The sequence below is a fragment of the Alosa pseudoharengus genome, unplaced genomic scaffold, assembly GCF_046254945.1.
Source record: "Alosa pseudoharengus isolate Yale_2024_CS ecotype anadromous, Long Island Sound unplaced genomic scaffold, YU_APseudo_1.1 YU_APseudo_1.1_scf_12, whole genome shotgun sequence".
NCBI classification, from domain to species: Eukaryota; Metazoa; Chordata; class Actinopteri; order Clupeiformes; family Clupeidae; genus Alosa; species Alosa pseudoharengus.
The window spans coordinates 35,702,447-35,717,177 of record NW_027468587.1 but is presented as its reverse complement, the minus strand read 5'-3'; the positions used below and the strand labels follow the sequence as shown (position 1 = coordinate 35,717,177).

At 46.5% G+C, this 14,731-nt stretch overlaps 1 protein-coding gene across 1 annotated transcript; it reads right to left on the bottom strand.

Annotated features, from left to right (window-relative positions):
- Positions 1–2,539: 2,539 nt before the first annotated feature.
- tcaim (T cell activation inhibitor, mitochondrial) lies at positions 2,540–13,609 on the bottom strand. Its single transcript, XM_076281113.1, has 10 exons — positions 12,903–13,609; positions 12,482–12,614; positions 12,224–12,374; positions 11,657–11,915; positions 10,508–10,630; positions 6,691–6,788; positions 6,363–6,454; positions 5,658–5,890; positions 5,002–5,133; positions 2,540–4,145 (listed from the first exon to the last, which is right to left on the bottom strand). Exons 1-10 carry the CDS (start codon positions 12,935–12,937, stop codon positions 3,920–3,922), a joined length of 1,482 nt encoding a protein of 493 aa, XP_076137228.1. The 5' UTR covers positions 12,938–13,609; the 3' UTR covers positions 2,540–3,919.
- Positions 13,610–14,731: the final 1,122 nt, after the last annotated feature.

Genomic DNA, 14,731 nt, shown 5'->3' with positions numbered 1-14,731 from the left:
CCACTATTGTTCTTCTTAAGTTTTCTTATTATTATTATTATATCTTCCTATTCACCCACTTTTTGGCCGAACTACTGCTCCTAGACCGTTTGAGCTATCGACGCGGTTCGAACTCCAAAAATTCAGGCCCGAACCGGTGTAACTTGCTTGTTGATTTCGTGTTGCTGGCCCTTGTCGTTTTCGCGGTATTCACGTTTTTCTGCGTTTTTTGGGCCCATTGAAATGAATGGCGGAATGTTCAGAATTCAAATTTCGATTGTGACATCACAGCTCTAATTGCTTAAGCTTGCACCTGGAAGAGTTCTAAGCCACCTGGCAGAGCTCTAATGGGCTGGGCTGGGCTGTCTGTGTATATGAAGGTGTGTGCATGTAACTTTTGACCCGTATGTCCGATTTTCATAAATGAGGTACCGTTGGAATCCTTGGACGAGGCCGAGTTCCATGCCCCTGATCAAACCCACTCTTGCAGTTCCTCGGAACCGCAATTCTAGTTTTAGGATGGTCTCTTTTCTTGGTGAATAGCATTTATCTCAGGTTACTGAGGCTTTCAAAAGTCTTTCCATAGCAGAGGCAAGAAAGGAAATCCATTCCTGCCTTCATGCTCATCAGCTTCTACAGTACATCTGTAAAATTCTTACAATCAAGATTCCTCTTGCGCATCAAATTGATTGCTGAGTTTTTTCCTTTGCCATATGGATATGACACACTGTCACAACCAAACAATACATGAACAGCCAACAAATCATAACATTTGTCTCCTAATTTGTCAGCCATAGCATTAATGTCAATTACTCTGGGCATCCATGGCCTACTGGTTAGGGAATCGGACTTGTGACTGAAGGGTGGCCAGTTCGATCCCCCACTGGTAGGAAAAATGAAGGTAGGGGGAGTGACTTAACAGCGCTCTCCCACATCCATATCCATGGATGAGGTGCCCTTGAGCGCCAGATCAAGGGCTGCCCACTGCTCCGGGTGTGTATGTGTACTCCTAGTATGCTCACTGCTCTAGGGTGTGTGTGTTTGAATGGGTGTTCACTGTTTGTGTGGGTATGCTGTACACTCCCCCACTCCCCCCTTGTACACTACCCCCAAATGGGTAAAATGCAGAGCACAAATTCCTTGTATCCGTGTCCCACATTTATTGGATTAGGGTTAAGGTTAGGCCTGAGGTGTGGGTTAGGGTAAGGGGACATAGGGCTGTGGGAACATAGGCATGCTCCCGTACTGGTATATGTAAGTATACTTGGGTAGCCGTGGCCTACTGGTTAGGGCTTCCGGCTTGAAACCAAAGGGTTGTCAGTTCGATCCCTGACCAGTAGGATGTGGTTGAAGAGCACTGCTCTCTCATGCCCACAACCATGGTTGAAGTGCCCTTGAGCAAGGCACCTGACCCCTCACTGCTCCCCGAGCGCCACTGTAGCAAGTGAACACTAGTTTGTGCTTCACCTCATGTGTGCTCATTGTGTGCTTCACCTCACTGTGTGTTCACTAATTCATGGATGAGACCAAATTCCTTGTATATGCAAGTATACTTGGGCTATAAAACTGATTTACATAAATTATATTTGTTGTTGTAATTCCAAATGATATGTCTCATTCCTTGCTGGAATATATGGAATACTGGAAGAAATCATTTTCTTGATTCTGTCCTCTCCTCCTGTAATCAACTTTGCAGTTTACTCTGTAATTAAGGGGGCAAATTCAAGGACTGTTATAGTTATGTAATGTGCTGATTAACTGGCAAGTACCTCATAACTCAGACTAGTTTGTATCAATCCTGGACTGTGGTGTCTGTTTTTAAAACATTAAAAAATGTTAGGATGAAAAATATTGTTGTCTTTAATTCTGGGGGAAAATCCAAGGACAGTTATAATTATTGTGCTTACTACCTGGGAAGTACCTCACAACATTGCTGTCTGAAATTCAGCGACTGATTCAAGGGAAATTAAAGCTAAGGTGCTAACTAACCCGCAAGTTGGTGAACTAGGGTACATCAGACTTGCTATAATATTCATATTAAAATTAATTACTATTGAATGATTGTATTCCTGTATGTATTAAGCTACATGGCAGTTCAATAATTTATTTCATTTAATACCAAACATGACACGATTTAGAGGTATAAGCTATTATGCCGCAAAAAGGAACCTAATTTGACCTTAAAGGTCACTTTGCAAAAGGTATTTTGTTCTCTGGAGGGACCTAAACTATTTTTTCTACTTTTTTATGGTCTAAGCTGATTTCTGTATGAAAAGAGCTTTAATTTGATACCATACATGATGGGTTTATATGTTAATGTCTATTTAGATGATTTTATATGATTAAAAAAGGGGTGTGGCAGCTGATGCCATTTTAAAGAAAATGCTCAAGGGTGCCGGAGCGGCACCCGTCAGATTCTGAAAGGACACCCCCTTACCTATCAATTTATGCAAAAAAATTGCATTAGTACCTTATGTCACACTTAAACCCAAATTCCACAAAGTTCTACCTGACTATTTGCGATGTGGTAATGGTAATTTAGATATACAAATATTTCACATATTTTTCAATGATGTTTTATTTATATAGACCCTTTCAAGAGAGTTCCATTATCAGCATCATAGTTGGCCCCACAAGACTTCCTTTTTAACATTCCATATGTTATCTTAATGCAGAGGAAGTAGATTGGGGCCCAAATAGAACGTTCAAGCATTGTTTTTGTTTTTATTGTTGAAAGGGTCCATACTGTTTTGGTTCTCATCGTATCCGCCCGCAAGTTCTTTTCCCGCCCGCATACCCGCCCGTACATTTTAGGGACATCATAATTTACCCGTTTTAGCAACTTTTTCAGAGCGCATCATATTTACTGGGAAAGGGTTCTCAAGAACATTCGTTTGTCCTTTCCCCATCGTCATGGTTTCCATCACAATTGACGTTACATGTATGACATGTACGTCACATAGACTATAGTTTGTTAACTACCACAGTCACGAGTTGGGTCGCGATAGTCTGTCATTTTTAAAAAGTGGGTCCCCAGAAAAAAAGTTTGAGAAACACTGGACTATGGTGTTATGTCTACTGTATGGTAGTTGTGAACAAGATATCCTTCAGGACATCACAGTAAGTCAATGGGCACATTCAAAAATGCAGATGGAAAATCCTAGCAAACAATCTCAAAGGCACATGACTTGAGAAAAACAGATGAGCAAGACCTGGAAGCTGATCAAATCTTGATGCCCTGGAATTAGAGCTCCCCCTACTGGACCAAATGCCATGACTGACTTCGGAATACTTTCGAGACTTCAAAACAGAGGTTAAATTCAACTAAGGTAATTTATAAAAGGTGAAACGTGGGAGGACATCGCTAAAATAAATTTAACATGGTCACGGCAGGAAACACCCATCTCTCCCACAGAGCTAAGAGCTGCTAGTTAAGACACAACATTGACCTAGTTTCACTTGCAGCAGCTTTGCACAAATTATGGTTGTTACAGCACATTATTATTTTTTACAGATTGTACACTCACAATAATCTTTTACAGCATCATTCTACAGTTCCCATAATGTGTACAGTATATAAATCAGTCACTTATAGCACTGCAGCATATACTAGCCTTCAATCTGTGTTTTACTTTCAAAACAAAAACTAATCTCCCCATTGGGGATTGACCTACAGACGCCAAGTTGAGCGCGCACACATACAATTCACTCAACAAATTCAATTTGATGCTAAAAAAATGTTAAGTGAATATCTGTATGTAAGCGCTAACTTTCTCTGTTGATATTTTAACTGTACAACTGAACCCAGCTGGTGTAGATGTGCATATCTCCAGCCATGTCTCAGACAGTATAAAGTGCTTCCATTTGAAGTGTGTGTGTGTGAATGAGTGTCTCTGTGTGTGTGTGAAATGTTCTAGTATGTGTCCCTTGAGCATAGTGTTCAGCCCTTCCAGTCCCAGGGTATGCAGAGGTCCCCGTCCTGCATGACGGAGTAGAAGTGGGAGATGCGCAGCTGCAGGCCCTGCATGAGAGGGGAGCGGTCCTCCAGCAGCCGCCGGCAACAGGGGATCATCTGCCTGGACGACACACTGGGCTCTTTAGAGAGGCCCGCCAGAGACAGGTCCTTCACACAGGTGTCCACCACGTCCTCCTCTTCAGCCTCCAGCCTGAACAGAGGACAATACAATACAAGACACAGACACAGACACACACAAATGCCCAGAGTATGAAATACTAATTCACAGCTAAAAGAGACTGTAAATGTAACAAATAAAATATAACTCCAAGTGTTACCAGGGTTCAAGAAAAATGGAAGACATGCCCATAGGTGGGAATAGGTTGAAGCTCACTGAGTAAATAGGACGCACACCAAATTCCACATTTCCACATGAAGCAGTTTTTGCTTTTTTGACATGGTGTGTAGATAATGTATACCAATTTTCATGACAGTTGTATGTAGAACTCTAATGAGATCGTTTAGTTTTACTTTTGAGTTTTTTGAAAAGGGCGGGAACATTTTGGGGTGGAAAAGGAAAAACGAATGGGCAGGGAGATGTTTACAAGGAATGAAGCAGGAAAATATTGTGTGCAATCTCCTGCAGTTCCTGAAATATGAGCTAGCAGGTAATGGCAGGTATTGTCAGCTGAATAGGCACAAAGATAATAATGAGGAAGAATCAGAACAAAACAAAAAGGGATCCAGTGACTTTTCTGTGATATTTTTTTTTTCTCAAAACATGTAACATTGCTATTGGTGGAACTAGTCTGATCCTCATTGCCCCATAAATTTCACCTATCGGATGAGAAAAGCAAAGTGTGGCCCAGTGCTGAAGGAGGTGTGTACTGTGAGGAGTGAAATAGGAGAAGAGTGTGGCCCAGTGCTGAAGGAGGTGTGTACTGTGGAGAGGAGTGTGGCCCAGTTCTGAAGGAGGTGTGTAGTGTGGAGAGGAGTGTGGCCCAGTTCTGAAGGAGGTGTGCACTGTGGAGAGGAGTGTGCTGCTGTAAAGTTTGGTGTCCACTCACTGGTCCCGGCGTCTGTGGCGCTGTCGAGCCTCATTGGCCTGCGTCTGGAAGAAGTTACGTAGCTGAACTGGGTCACAGATTGCTGGGATCATGAAGTGACCCATCTCATGCAGGCCAATGCTGGAGCGACCACTAAACAGAAAGGAGAAAACATGGAAATAATATAAAGAGAGAAGACTGGAGAGGTAAATAATACAAGATTTTTCCACACATGAACCAACATCCCTCATTTAGGCACGTTTACATGGACAGATTAGAAACGGAATAACGGCTCAATTGGAATAAAAATGGTCATATAAACACCTCAATCGGAATGAAAATTACTAATCCGTTCCTGTTCCGATTGAACAGCATGTGTACGGTCATTCGGATTGACCGCTGCATCTTCTCAATGAAAAGTAGGCAGCAACGGCTATTCCGATCAAAGATTCTAAAGCGCTTGAGAGCACTTCATTGGAATCCCATTTAAACACACGGCACGTTTTTTTTTTAATCGGAATGACAAAAAAACTGTCCATGTAAACGTGGCTATTGTCACGGTGCCACAAAAAACCTCTTTGAGGTGGTTGGAGTGCGTTCAGACATGTTTTCAAATGGATGTGGTCAGTATTAGCACCATCACTGAAGTAGTAGCGCACACAGTGGTCAGTGGTCACCTCTCCAGAGTCATGGTGAGCCCCTGCAGACTGCGCGGGTGCAGAGTCAGCCTCTGGGGCAGCAGCCTCTTGTGGAAGTGGCTGAGGGTGCTGTAGTGGTCCTCCAGGGGCAGCACCGGGCCCAGACGCTCCACATGGATCACCTGCACACCCCCCAGCAGCAGGCTGATGCGCTCCTTCAGCCACTCCGTCTGCTGGAACAGGCTGCGGTAACTCGGCAGCCGCTCAAAGAGCTGCACAGGCGCACAGACACAAACAACCATGCACACGCACAAGCACACACACACACACACACAGACACACACAAACACACACACACACGCAGACACAAACACAGACACACACACACAAACAGAGACACACATGCACACGCACACACACACACAGACACACGCAGACACACACACACACACAGACATACGCAGACACAAACACAGACACACACACACACACACACACACACAAACAGAGACACACATGCACACGCACACACACACACACACACAGACACACGCAGACACAAACACAGACACACACACACACACACACACACACAAACAGTCGGTGAGTATAAGTACAGTAAAAGCATGACACAGGTCTTTTATGATAGCACACACAATATTATCATGAAACAGTTTTGTGTCCAATCACTCTACAGTGTCTGTCACAGAATAAGCTGGAGCCTCATTATGACAAAAGCCTTACTTTGGTCCAGTGGTGGTGGACATCCATGGTTCCCAGCATGACGTACCCTGAGGCATTCATCCCTGACTGGTCGCTGTACAGTATTGTGTGCCCTGGTAAGTAAACAATAAGAACAATACTCATGTGCTGCCCTGCATATTGGTACCACTGAATCTGAATCTGAAATCGACACAAACATTTTCCAGCCTAGGTCACACCTTCATTTGAATTAATTTCTGGAAGTCTGTCAATACGTTTTGGACACTGTTTCATTATTTGAATGAGCATAATATACAGAGCTCATTGACGTTGCATGGGAGCGGACTCTTTGCCCATGACTGGGCCTTACCCCTGAGCTGGCGCAAGGCCTCGGGGCTCTGCAGGGCGAGGCGGCTCAGGCTCTGGAGCTGACAGCAGCGGTGGGCCATACCCCAGCTCCGCTGCCACCTACACAACAGCACAGACACTCACTTCTCCATTGGGCCCAAAGGACATGTACACAGGAGGACACCTAGTTCCGAATGGTAAACCTAGCACACAGCCCTAGTCACCATATAAGCTGATTAAGAGACAGAGAAAGAGAAAGATACAAATGAGGCACCAATGCCGAGGCCTAATGGAAGCGAGAGATAGAGTACTCAAGAATACACAACACGTAGGTTGGAAATAAACATCAACCACGAGGGAAGGAAGGTGGCTGTGCTGACTGTAGTCATATAATGTCATGTTATTACAGTATAATTACATGCCATTATATGTAGTGTTGTGTAACATTATTATTAGTGTTGGAAGTAGAAACGCAGCTTTGTAATATGTAACTAGAGCACAGGAGCCACAGCCATTTATAAGTTACTGGTGGGAGGTTCTTGTCAGGATACGCGGATAGGACCCAAATGCAAGACTCCACCAGGCGGAATTACGGACAAAAAACAGGGTTTATTTTAGCACGAACTTAACAATTAGACTTACTTACTTACATATAAACATACTGTATGGGCTTTGACAAGACAAACAGAGAGACGATCCGACAGGGAACAAAGAAACAGGAGGGTAGAAATACACAGAGCAATTAACAAGAGAGACAGAGGACTGGACGAAACCAACGAGACAATAACAGGGAACAGGTGAAGAGGCAGAAAAGGAGGGAAAACTAACGAGACAGGAAGCATGACCAAATAAGGAGATGGGGCGGAGACAAGACAGGTGACAGGCAGGTAAACACAAAGCACATGGGAAACAGGCAAGACAAACACAGGACACAAAATGGCCACCAGGGTGGAACAAACTCAGAAGTCCGGGCCAGATCCTGACAGTACCCCCCCCTCAACGGACGCCTCCCGGCGTCCCCAGAAAAGTCGAACCAGGGTGGGCGGAGGGGGCCTGGACGGAGGGACCGGTCCAATAGACCGTAAACACTGGGCAGACTCGGACAGGGCAGACTCGGAGGGCTTGGGCAGGGAACAAGCAGACAAAGACAGGACAGACTCAGACGGGACGACAGACTCAGACGGGACGACAGACTCAGACGGGACGACAGACTCAGACGGGACGACAGACTCAGACGGGACGACAGACTCAGACGGGACGACCGGGGCGACAGACTCGGACGGGGCAGACTCGGAGGGGGCAGACTCGGACAGGGCAGACTCGGACAGGGCAGACTCGGACAGGGCAGACTCGGACAGGGCAGACTCGGAGGGCTTGGGCAGGGAACAAGCAGACAAAGACAGGACAGACTCACACGGGACGACAGACTCAGACGGGACGACAGACTCAGACGGGACGACAGACTCAGACGGGACGACCGGGGCGACAGACTCAGACACAACAGACACAGGGGCAGGGGAAGGGACAGGAACAAAGACAGTGACAGGGACAGTGACTGGGATGGTGACTGGGACGGTAACTGGAATGGTGACTGGGACGGTAACTGGAATGGTGACTAGGATGGTGACTGGGACAGAGACACAGACAGAGACAGAGACGGGGATGGTGACGGGAACAGAGACGGGAACAGAGATGGGAACGGTGACGGGAACGGTAACTGGCACGGTGACGGGGATGGTGACTGGCACAAAGACAGGCACAGTGACTGGGACAGGGACAGACCACTCAGGATAGACAGGAACGAAGGGCTCGGGCAGAGGCGGGGCCGGAAAGTCAGAGGTGGGCGGAACCGACTCGGGCAGAGGCGGGGCCGGAAAGTCAGAGGGAGGCGGATCCGGCTCGGGCAGAAGCGGGGCTAGACAGACAGGCAGAGGCTGGGTTGCCGGCATGGCGTCGGGAGACGCGGCTGCAGGCGTGGCGTCGGGAGACGCGGCTGCAGGCGACTGGGCTGTAGGCGTGGCTGCAGGCGTGGCTGCAGGCGTGGCGTCGGGCGACTGGGCTGCAGGCGTGGCGTCGGGAGACGTGGCTGCAGGCGTGGCGTCGGGCGACTGGGCTGCAGGCGTGGCGTCGGGCGACTGGGCTGCAGGCGTGGCGTCGGGCGACTGGGCTGCAGGCGTGGCGTCGGGCGACTGGGCTGCAGGCGTGGCGTCGGGCGACTGGGCTGCAGGCGTGGCTGCAGGCGTGGCGTCGGGCGACTGGGCTGCAGGCGTGGCGTCGGGAGACGCGGCTGCAGGCGTGGCTGCAGGCGTGGCGTCGGGCGACGGGGCTGCAGGCGTGGCGTCGGGAGACGGGGCTGCAGGCGTGGCTGCAGGCGTGGCGTCGGGCGACTGGGCTGCAGGCGTGGCGTCGGACGACTGGGCTGCAGGCGACTGGGCTGCAGGCGTGGCGTCCGGAGACTGGGCTGCAGGCGCGGCTGCAGGCGTGGCGTCGGGAGACGCGGCTGCAGGCGTGGCGTCGGGAGACGCGGCTGCAGGCGTGGCGTCGGGAGACGCGGCTGCAGGCGTGGCGTCGGGAGACGCGGCTGCAGGTGACTCGGCTGCGGGCACAGGAGCGGACTCGGCTGCGGGCACAGGAGCGGACTCGGCTGCGGGCACAGGAGCGGACTCGGCTGCGGGCACAGGAGCGGACTCGGCTGCGGGCACAGGAGCGGACTCGGCTGCGGGCACAGGAGCGGACTCGGCTGCGGGCACAGGAGCGGACGCCTCTGGGCTGGGCGCAGGAGCAGGCGCCTCTGGGCTGGGCGCAGGAGCAGGCGCCTCTGGGCTGGGCGCAGGAGCAGGCGCCTCTGGGCTGGGCGCAGGAGCAGGCGCCTCTGGGCTGGGCGCAGGAGCAGGCGCCTCTGGGCTGGGCGCAGGAGGCATGGTGTCAGAGGACCGGGTTGGACGACGCTTGGCACGTCTCCTCCTGGAGTTAGCCTGAGGGACCTGAATGAGTTCAGGGGGGAACTGGAACTCGTCAGGCTGAGGCTCTGGACCTGAGGTGACCGGCTGCAGGCGCAGCACGCCCACCCTAAGCCCCTGGCAATGAGCTGGAGGGGCAGGGTCAGGTGGGAGACTAGCAGCCTCACTGGAGGGAGCAAGGAGCGCCTGCAGGCCTCTCCTCAAGCCAGTGGTCTGAGCCAGCAACTTGGCTGCCGCTGGAAGTGCCGCCAGCCAAGATTTGGAGGAGAGATTCTTCTCCATTAGGGTCACGGCTGCCAGCTTTCTCTCCAACGACGTGTTGCCATGTAGGACTGCATTTAAGCTCTCAAACAAGTAGGCCATCTGCTGAGGTTCCTCCCAGGGCGGTTCAGGGTCTGCTGGGTCCATTATTGGTCGGATCGTTCTGTCAGGATACGCGGATAGGACCCAAATGCAAGACTCCACCAGGCGGAATTACGGACAAAAAACAGGGTTTATTTTAGCACGAACTTAACAATTAGACTTACTTACTTACATATAAACATACTGTATGGGCTTTGACAAGACAAACAGAGAGACGATCCGACAGGGAACAAAGAAACAGGAGGGTAGAAATACACAGAGCAATTAACAAGAGAGACAGAGGACTGGACGAAACCAACGAGACAATAACAGGGAACAGGTGAAGAGGCAGAAAAGGAGGGAAAACTAACGAGACAGGAAGCATGACCAAATAAGGAGATGGGGCGGAGACAAGACAGGTGACAGGCAGGTAAACACAAAGCACATGGGAAACAGGCAAGACAAACACAGGACACAAAATGGCCACCAGGGTGGAACAAACTCAGAAGTCCGGGCCAGATCCTGACAGGTTCTCACCTGATGTCTGTGAGGCCCAGGTTTTGACAGAGCTCTGTCTTGAGCCTGTGCAGCTCATCTCTGCGTGGCTGACTGGCCTTTTGCTTGCGACTAGCTTCAGCCTCGTTGTTCCTCAGCCACAAACTGAGGTGGGTACACAAAGAGAGCTACATGCACATGAAGATTGTCTCGCAGTGCTTAAAAGAATCAAAAATCTTCTGATACAAGCAACAGAATGTAGTTAAAGGTGCAGTTCATGATTTGATTTTACAAAAGGTTGTTGAAATCTGAGCTCAATAACCAATCATATTAAACCCCTCTCTTCTGTGCATTTCTGTTGGTTGACTGAGACTGCATATGGCTCAGCCCAAATCATTACAACCAAACCCCCTTATATTTGTTTCCCATTTACAGAGCCACGAGATGTACGAAAGAACGAAAGTGATATGTTGAGCCTAAAGCCCAAGGTGTGTTCAAATTCAGAAAACGGAGGCAAAAGTTTGTAACTATTAGAACATTAGGAACATTCATCTCTGTTTGTAAAATTTGAACCCACTTCAGACTTTATGTAGCCTGACGAGCCAGACCCACATCAAGATGTAGGGTCTGGGAAGATACCATTGGCAGTGCTCAATCCGAGGGGCGGGATAAACAGTTGTCTTTCAAATTTCCTCTGCACGCAATAGGATAGCGATACAACTCATGATACAACTCGAGTCCCATGCATTTTCCCACCAGCGAAGCCGCAGAACCATCGCCAACTCTATACACGATGTGATTGGCCCGATAGAAGTTTCTTTTTTCCAGCTCGCAAGCCAACAGAGTTGCTAGGCTACCCTGGCCGCAAATTACATTTGCTGCCACTAGTGTGCGTCTAGATTTCTAGGCTAGACTTTATGCTCAACATACCACTAATCTCGCTTCTTAGTCCCCCCTGGACTGTGTAGGAACACCTTCTTTTAGAGCCAACACTGAAGACAAACCAAGAGGACTTTAAGAAGCAATTTGCAGAATTTGACAAAAAGTGTATAGGAATAGAATTGCACACTGCAACTTTCGACAGAAGTAAGCAACAGAAATAACTCATGGCCTTCCCTTTGGGACAACCCAGATCAGGCATGCTTGATGCCAACCATATGGCAGTAAGACGCATGACTGACAGCTACATACCTAAGACTGGGCTCTACTTTCTTGGCATGCTGCAGTTCCTCCTCTGGGTCTCTGAAGCCAGTGAAGGTGTAGTAGCTTTTGTCCCATTTGATGGGCCTGTAGAAGGGTGTGGCTCCACTGGGCACAGCACTGGGACTGTGCTGACCACTGGCTTTGAGGCCCTGCATGTGCTCCACGGACAGGCTGCAGGACTGCAGCACGTTCAACACAGTGCTCAAAACATCCTTAGTCTGCAGAGTGAAGCTCACAGAACGAAACCCTGGAAAGTACACACATGCACACACCATGTACACCATCACCAACTGTTATACTTAAAAGACAATATCTAATAGTAATCATATCACCTTACTCATTTCCCATAAACTGAGAGTGCTATTCATTACTAAGCTGACCAAGTTGACTATTCATTACTAAGTTTGAAAAAAAAAAAAAAACACCTGGTAAAAAGCTCAGGTAATAGTCTACCTTTTTTTGGTACCTTTTTGTGTCCGTATCCTTCTAAATCAAACAACATTAAAGTTGTCAGACAACAGTAGTCTACATGAAATTAAATAAGGAGTGCAGTACCTGAGGGAAGGAGCTCTTGCTCCATGTCCGCTTTCGCCTTGGTGTCGCGAACATAAAAAGTTAGTTTTGTTGGTTTAACAGACCGTGCTCCTGGCTTTGTGAGATTTTCTAAGTATCCATTTAGTCTTTTCAATGAGTTTTCATTTACCTCCTGAAATACAAACAAAAGCAAACAATGCATCATGATGTTTCACAGCAATGGCATGCTTACATGTGAATAATACTAGGCTGCCCCATTTTCCCAGTATTCAAACTCACCCTCTCCTTGGGATGCTGGCCAAAGAAGTCTGGGTGCACTGCAAAGTAGAAGGGCCGCAGAGCATTAATAGCCTCTGCCCCAGAGAGACCTCGCTTCTGGATAATATGTGTTGCAGCATATTTATTATCCACCCTTTAACAGAATTCACAGTTTAAATCACATGGAAAAATGAAATCCAAAATAGTAATTCCTAGAGAGGTAAGTCAGCTCCACTGCAAAACATTATAAGTAATCTAAAAAGAAAAGAAAACACTAGCATTATTATGAATTGTTGCGATGTCAAAGAGCAAACAAATACATGAGATTGATAGATATGGCTTAAACAATCTAGACTATCTAAACAAATCTAGTAGTTCTAACGTAAACTCGAGAAAAAAATGTTTTTGCTTGTTTGTTTGTTTAACCTAACTAGTCGCCTACCTTATAGCGCAACGTAGCATGGAGGTCATCGACATTACATTCGCCAGTTTTGATCAGCACAAGTGTCATCCACAGGTGCAAATAAACCGCTATGTTAATACAGGTCCACTGTCAGTGTAGCGACCCCCAGAAGTTGTTTCACTGAGGCTTCAAGGGAAACACACCAAGCAAACTCGCAGAATATTCAAGTCAGAACCAGTCTGAAAATAGGTCACCGTTATATGCCCATGTCACGCACGCATTTTCAAGAACACTAGACCTAGCTTACACTTTGCTAGCAACGTAAACAACACTGACACTACTGTCCTCTAACTCTAACACCTCATTTAACGCCAGAGACGTTTTATGTTGAGGAATGCATCCCGTTACAAAAGGAAAATCATACAGTTCAATAACTTTGGGCTTAGACCCGAATAACAAGATTATCACCCCACATTACATTAATTGCGAGCCAAAAATGCAGTCACTTAGTTGACTAGCTAGCTACACAGTTCTTTCAAATCTGAGTTGTTGGTGGAGGAGGGCTGAAGGTAAACACAACATTAGAAAGGCTATTAACCTCACACCAAAATTCAGATTGTTATTTGACAAGTACAAAAACGGTTACAATATGTACATGTACAGATATTTTCGTATATTAGCTTGATGCAGTAAATACTTTCAATGCAACCAATATTTAAAACGCCTGCTTCTTGATTACGTCTCCACGATATCTAGCGATATGAAGCCAGGCAAGAGCAATCAATAGACTACCCGAGAGACCGGAAGTGATTTTTTTTATTTTAAAAGTTAGCGTTCAAGTGGAGATCTATCGCCATCTGCTGGCTAGTTAAGAAACAAGTAAGTTTCCAACATTTCAAATTACAGTCTGTTCATTTTCAAAATAATTGTTTCATATTTAAGTACATTGATAACACATAAGTCTCCTCTTCTAAAAGTCCAGGCATAATATTTTGCTTTTTCAGTAGCTGGGCCCAAGTTGTGGAACAACCTCCCATTTCACATTAGATCTACACCAACTATTGGTGCTTTTAAAGCCAAGTTAAAAGAACATATGCTATTAATGGCTTTTAAATGAATTGTGGAATGTAATTATAGGCTATATATATGAACATATTATTTTAGTTTTATTTTCCTGTTGTGCTTTTTTGTGTGTCTTTTAAATTGTGATATATAAATAAACTTGACTATGATTTTAAATCAGCCTTAAACAAAAAATATGAATATCGTATGGTGTGACACTAGGCCTAATGTATTTTAAATGGGCAATTGTTTTGAGACCCTTGGGGATGGGGAGTCCTTCATTCAGGAAGTATGAAGACATCCCTGAAAGATGTTGAAATCTGGTTATCAGGTGAGTTATCTCTCATATATAGCCTATATTTTTCTCAATAAATCAAGTATTCTCAGCGCTCCCACATCACCCTTTTTCATTGTTCTTTAGTGTGATGCCTTTTACATAAAAATGCCCAAAATAAATTACTTTTTGTCAATATTACCTTTGGTCTATGTTACCATGTTGCAGTGAGTACCGGTATGTTATTAGAGTGCTAGTATAGAACCATAGATATATAAACTAACAGAACCACATGGCTCATTGTTGTGCTTAGTGCATGAAACCTCATGGTGTGATATTTGTATGACAGGGTTTTCTCATCACACCATATATGATTTATTTGTCACACTATAGAAACTCCTACATAAATGGTTTTTCCATAACTAATAGTTAAGTTTAATGTATATTTTATCATATTTAACATTTTTTTTTAAAAATTATCTCTTTCTCTCTCCGTGATTCGTTGGATTTTGTTGATTTGAAGATCACATGT